General features: G+C 48.3%; 1 protein-coding gene across 2 annotated transcripts in view; it reads left to right on the top strand.

The window, feature by feature from the left end:
• The first annotated feature begins 5,748 nt into the window (after positions 1-5,748).
• Positions 5,749-6,373, top strand: part of LOC103273433 (formin-binding protein 4) — a 22,938-nt gene continuing 22,313 nt past the window's right edge. Inside the window, exon 1 of one of the 2 annotated variants that reach the window (XM_021718957.1) lies at positions 5,749-6,158. In XM_021718957.1, coding sequence (XP_021574632.1) covers positions 5,918-6,158 — 241 coding nt within the window. In that variant the 5' untranslated portion in view covers positions 5,749-5,917. Of the gene's footprint in view, positions 6,165-6,373 lie in introns of both variants that reach the window. The other variant, XM_021718956.1, reaches the window with a different exon arrangement.

Genomic DNA, 6,373 nt, shown 5'->3' with positions numbered 1-6,373 from the left:
AGACCCCAACCAAAAAAAAAAAAAAAAAAAAAAAGGTTCCCTCCTTTCTAGTACTTTGCTACCATTAAATAAAAGTGTGACTCATAGAAGAAAACTTAATTTAATAGTTCTTAAGTAATTTAACAAGATGTAATTGAGAAGCTATCTACCTTACCACCCTGTGACAATAAAAGCAGGTGTCATTTCTGTTAATACTAGAATTCAGGCCAGGCGCAGAGACTCATGCCTATAATCCCAGCACTTTGGGAGGCCGAGATTAGAGAACTGCCTGAACCCACTAGTTCAAGACTAGCCCAGACAACTTGGTCAGACCATCTCTACAATAAATCAAAAATTTAGCCAGGCATGATGACACACGCCTGTAGTTCCAGCTACTTGGAAGGCTGAGGTAGAAGGATCACATCTGCCCAACAGGTCAAGGCTGCAGTGGCCATGAACATACCACTGCACTCCAGTCTGGGCGACAGGGTGAGACTCCAACTCAAAAAAAAAAAAAATATATATATATATATATATATATATATATATATATATAAAAGAATTCATGATGCACTGGGTTTCGTATTGGCCACCACTATTTTTTGTGACCTTTCAAGAAAGCCATTTGTTCTATAAAGCCCTGGTGGCAGTGTTTCCTTGCCTCTACCAGTTCCCCTCACTGAACCACAATGGCATGAGGTCCCTAGGGGTCAGATTCCTTCCGAGATATCGATTACAGACCATTACATTACCTTCCAAAGCCAGACTATGTTGTTTCCTAAAACTACACTGAATACTCAGAGGTTGGTTAACAGCTCACTACAAGATGGAAGCTTAAACCATGGGCTTACCTGTCCCCAGATTCTGCTAGTGGCTACCTTAGTTCCCAGACTGCTCTCTTGGTGCAGGTACCAACATTCCTCTCACTGATGTAAATGTGAACATAAATGGAATTTTTATTTAGTCATCAAATGGCAGGACAAGTCTATCAGTGAAGATATTCTAGATAACAGTTAATTTATCTCAACCTCATACTACATTCTTTTCTACTACAATATGATGTGTATTATTAAAAGCTCTAAAATTAGCCAGGTGTGGTGGCTCACACCTGTAATCCCAGCACTTTGGGAGGCAGGGGTGAGATGATTACCTGAGCTCAGGGGTTTGAGACCAGTCTGAGCAACATGGCGAGACTGCATCTCTGTAATAAATTTTAAAAAAAAATAGTTGGGCATGATGGCGCATGCCTGTGGTTCTAGCTCCTTGGAAGGCTGAGGCAGAAGGATCACTTGAGCACAGCAGGTCAAGGCTGTGGTGGCCATGAGTGTGCCACTGCACTCTAGCCTGGGCAACAGGGTGAGACTCCAACTCAAAAAAAAAAATTCTAAAATTTTCTTTAATCTTCACTGTTCTTTCCAGCTATGTCTGTTCCTAAAAACATATTCTTAATTGTTTTTCCTTAAATTAGGGAGAGACTTTAATATAAATAACTCACTATCATTAACCCCTTGCTACAAGAATCTGTGTCTGCACAGAACTCCATCAACAAAAAGCCAAATTGTTCAAACAACCTATGCTAGTCACTGTACTAAAAATAGGTTTCTTCCTGTAAATGAGACCATGGTTAAGTAAACCTCCACAAGTCATACAAAGTGAAATACTGTGGTATAATAAAGATTACATCTGGTCTTTGACCCTAGTTCCTGGCTCAGCTTCGAAAATGTTTGGAATTTCCTGAGTGATGGGAATTTGTTATACAAATGAGGTTAATCTTGGTGAGCACCTAACTAGCTTCAAAATTGGGACTGGTCACCAGGAAAACCAATGGCCAAATTCAAGAGTTGGAACTTTGGGCCAGCCCAACCTAGGCCAATCACATGGCCTATCAATTTTTAATCAATCATGCCTATGTAACAAAGCCCCTGTATAAACTCTGGACACCAAGGCATGGTGGAGCTTCCCAGTTTATTATAGAAATGAGGTCTCGCCAAGTTACCCAGGCGGGTCTCGACCCCGCGGGCTCAGGCAGTCCACTCACCTCAGCCTCCCAAGGTGTGGGATTACAGGCTGAGCCACCGAGCCCAGCTCATTATTCTTTATAAATAAAACTGTAGACGCTGAGGTGAGTGGATTGCCTGAGCCCATGGGTTCGAGACCCACCTGGGCAGTGAGACCTCATCTCTACAATAAATCAAAAAATCAGCCGGGCGTGGTAGCGCATGCCTGTAATTCCGGCAACTCGGAAGGCTGAGGCGGAAGGATCGCCGGAGCCCAGCAGGTCGAGGCTGTGGTGGCCAGGAGCGGCCACTGCACTCCAGTCTGGGTGACAGAGTGAGACTCCAACTCAAAAACAAAAAAACAAAAAAAAACTGTAGGCCTGGAATGGTGGCTCACACCTGTAATTCCTGCACTTTGGGAGACGGAGGCAGGAGGATTACTTGAGCCCAGGAGTTCGAGATCCACCTGGGCAACATAGTAAGACCCTATCTATATTAATTAAAAAGAATAAAACAGCTGGACATGGTGGATCACTCCTATAATCCCAGCACTTTGGGAGGCCAAGGTGAGAGGATTGCTTGAGACAACAGGTTCGAGACCAGCCCGGGCAACTTGGCGAGACTTCATCTCTATAATAAATCAGAAATTAGCCAGGCATGGTGGTGCATGTCTATAGTTCCAGCTACTTGGAATGCTGAGGCAGAAGGATCACCAGAGCCCCGCAGGTGGATGCTGGGGTGGCCATGAGCGTGCTACTGCACTCCAGCCTGGGTGACAGAGTGAGACTCCAACTCAAAAAAAAAAAAAAAAAAATCACCTCTTCAAGTTCCAAAAGCCAGAGCCTTCAAATGGATTCAGGAATGTTAGCCTTTGAAATTAACATCAAGCCGGGCTCGGTGGCTCAGTCTGTAATCCCAGCATTTTAGGATGCTGAGGTGAGAGGGTTGCCTGAGTCCGCGGGTTCAAGACCCGCCTGGACAACTTGGCGAGACCTCATCTCTACAATAAACCAAAAAATAGCCGGGTGTGGTAGCGCGCACCTGTAGTTCCAGCTACTTGGAAGGCTGAGGCGGGAGGATCGCCGGAGCCCAGCAGGTCGAGGCTGCGGTGACAAAGTGAGACTCCAACTCAAAAAAAAAAAGAAATTAACATCAACTACTAAGTAAGTATTTTGCCCACCAAATATGATTGTGACTAAATATATTTGAAAATACATGTTTGCCAGGTGCAGTGGCTCATGCCTGTAATCCCAGCACTTTGGAAGGTAGAGGCGAGAGAACTCCCCCAGTCCAAAAGTTCAAGACCAGCGTGGGCAGCTTGGTGGTAGTTCCAACTACTTGGAAGGCTGGGGAAGAAGGATCACCTGAGCCCAGCAGGTCAAAGCTGCAGTGGCCGTGAGCGTGCCACTGCACTCCAGCCTGGGTGACAGTGAGACCCTGACCAAAAAAAAAAAGAAAAATACATTTGTATTTAAATTATTCTTTCCAGGTTTCACTTGTCAAGTGTCAGCCCTGCTGGACTCGGTGGCTCAGCCTGTAATCCCAGCACTTTGGGAGGCCGAGGTGAGTGGATTGCCTGCAACTTGGCGAGACCTCATCTCTACAATAAATCAAAATCAGCCGGGCGTGGTAGCGCGCGCCTGTAGTTCCAACTACTTGGAAGGCTGAGGCGGAAGGATCGCTGGAGCCCAGCAGGTTGAGGCTGCGGTGGCCGGGAGCGGCCACTACACTCCAGTCTGGGCGACAGACTGAGCCTCCAACTCAAAAAATAAAAAAATAAAATAAAATAAACAAATGTCAGCCCTAATAATTTTATTTTATTAAAACAACATCATTGTCATGACAACCAAAAAAAAAAAAAAAACCCCTGAGTAATTCCCTTGTGATCCTGAAATTCAAAGATTTTTCTTCAATGACCTTGAACATGTTTATCTACTCAGAACCCTGACATAAGCAAACTTATTCTGGAAAGAGCCAGAGGGTAAATAGTTTAGGCTTTGTAAACTACATATGGTCCATCACATATTCTTTTTTTTTTTGAGTTGGAGTCTCACTCTGTCTCCCAGACTGGAGTGCAGTGGCTGCTCCCGGCCACCGCAGCCTCGACCTGCTGGGCTCCGGCTATCCTTCCACCTCAGCCTTCCAAGTAGCCGGAATTACAGGCATGCGCTACCACACTCGGCTAAATTTTTTTTTTTTTTTTGTAGAGATGAAGTCTCACCAAGTTGCCCAGGCTGGTCTCGAACCCTTGGGCTCAGGCAATCCACTCACCTCAACCTCCCAAGGTGCGGGATTACAGGCTGAGCCACGGAGCCCAGCTATTTTTTTATTTATTGTAGAAATGAGGTCTCTCCACTTTGCTCACACTGGTCTCGATCCTGTGGGCTCAGGCAATCCTGTCCTCTCAGCCTCCCAAAGTGACTGGGATTACATGCGTGAGCCATCGTGCCCGGCCACTAACAACTTTAAAACAGAAAATTCTGCTCTCTTCTAGCTTTTAAACTTCCAGGTATCTGGAGCACCTCTAATCTCAGGACACCCTAATCCAGGCACTCCACCCATAGGTAAGAAAAGGAATAAAGTCTAGCTAGCTACTAATTTCAAGTTCCTGTATTTCGCTTAAAAACATCTGGTTAGTGCTTATGTTCTAGAATGTGCATTTTTTTAATTTTTATTTTTGAGAGACAAGGTCTCACCAGTTTTCCCAGGCTGTTCTTGAACCCCTGGCAATCCCCTCACCTCTGCCTCCCTAAATGCTGGGATAACAGGCGTGAGCCACCCCGGCCGGCTCTAGCATGTGCACTTCATATAGAGAGAAACAAAACAGACAAGTAACTGCTCTGGTGGCTTTTGCACTCAACCGCCAATTTGAGGGTGCATCTGTAAACTGGGGATAATAGCATCTGCCCTAAAACTGTTGTGCGAATCACATGCAATTGATTTGTGCTTAGTGATGTTAGATATGTTTGTAGGAACTGAGCCTATGCAGATATGAAAATAAATACCACTGGTATTCAATGTATTGGGGAGACAGGTATCCAAAGGTGTTAGGTGCTGGGGAGGGGCTCGGCAGGACAGGTCACCTTTGCATGGCGCCTTGAGGAATTAAAATAATGTCACCAGTGATGCAGTAATTATTCTAGCCAGCGTGAAGGAAAGGTTAGAGAGGTGATGCTCCAAGTGACTGGCTCTGACAGCAGGTGAGGGAGATTGGGGGGGGCGGAGCGGGGTTAAAGGAAGATTAAAGCAGGCTGAGCGTATCAGTGGGACCAGATCAGTAAGCTTCCTGCAGCCTGTCCTAACAATTCAGGCTTTTTTCACGAATGTGGCATAACGTCTGGCGAATTTTCCCAGCTAATAAGCAACAAAACACGAGACACCATCTTTGGGCTCTAAGAAATTACAAAAGCGTAGAAGACCCACTATCCTATTTAATGTTTACTGTTGTACCCAAAGTAAAGCCAGACTAATCAAGGCGAAACTCGGGGAAGGGCCTGGAAGGGCAGCACAGCTACCGGGAGGACAAACGACATTTGGCGGGGAACAGCCACAAGATGGAGGACAGAGTCAAGACAAGGCTCTGCAAAAGACGCATGGGCGGCGCCCGACGTCAAGGGAAGGCCTTTCCAAACTGAAGCCCTTCCGCACGATTGGCTGGACGCTCCCCCCTTTTTCCCTTTCCATTGGCTGCTGCGTCCTTCGCTGGGTCAAATTAGCCAATCGCCAGGCGCATGGGTAAGCCCGCCCCCACCGCCCCGAGGGAGGAGGAGGCAGAAGCGCCAAAGAGCCCAAGGCGCTTGCGCGGGCGCGCGCTCCGCCGGTTAAAGTCGGATCCAGGCCGGAGGCGGCGTCGCGGCGCATGAATATTGATTACGCATCTCGACGCTGAGCGCCCGCCCCTCTCGGCTGCCCGACGCTCGCGGCTCGCGCTCGGGCTCGCGATGGGGAAGAAGTCCCGGGCGGTACCCGGCCGCAGGCCCATCCTGCAGCTCTCGCCGCCGGGCCCTCGGGGCAGCACGCCGGGCCGGGACCCGGAGCCGGAACCCGACGCCGAGCCGGACTCGACGGCGACGGCTCCCAGCCAGCCAGCCCCGGCGGCGGCGGCGGCGGCGGCGGCGGCGACGGCGACGACATCGGCCGCAGTGGCTGCCGCCGCGGCCCCGGACGACTCGCCTTCGGAAGGTGAGGGCGCGGGAGGGCCCCGGCCTGGGCCTCGTCGGGGCGCACGATCGGCCCCGCGGAGAACGAAGCCGGGGCTGGGAGGCTCGCTTTTGTTTTCCGTCTGCCCGATCTGCTATTTTCATTTAATTATATTAGTTTGTTGGCCACAAATAACTGTCTATTGAATGCCGAACATAGTCGTTTTTCTAGAGGTCACTAATTTTCAATGAATTGTC

This window comes from Carlito syrichta, unplaced genomic scaffold, assembly GCF_000164805.1.
Source record: "Carlito syrichta isolate Samal-C Ts95f unplaced genomic scaffold, Tarsius_syrichta-2.0.1 Scaffold314045, whole genome shotgun sequence".
NCBI lineage: Eukaryota > Metazoa > Chordata > Mammalia > Primates > Tarsiidae > Carlito > Carlito syrichta.
Note: the sequence above shows the minus strand (reverse complement) of the source record. Positions and strands in the feature narration are given on the sequence as shown.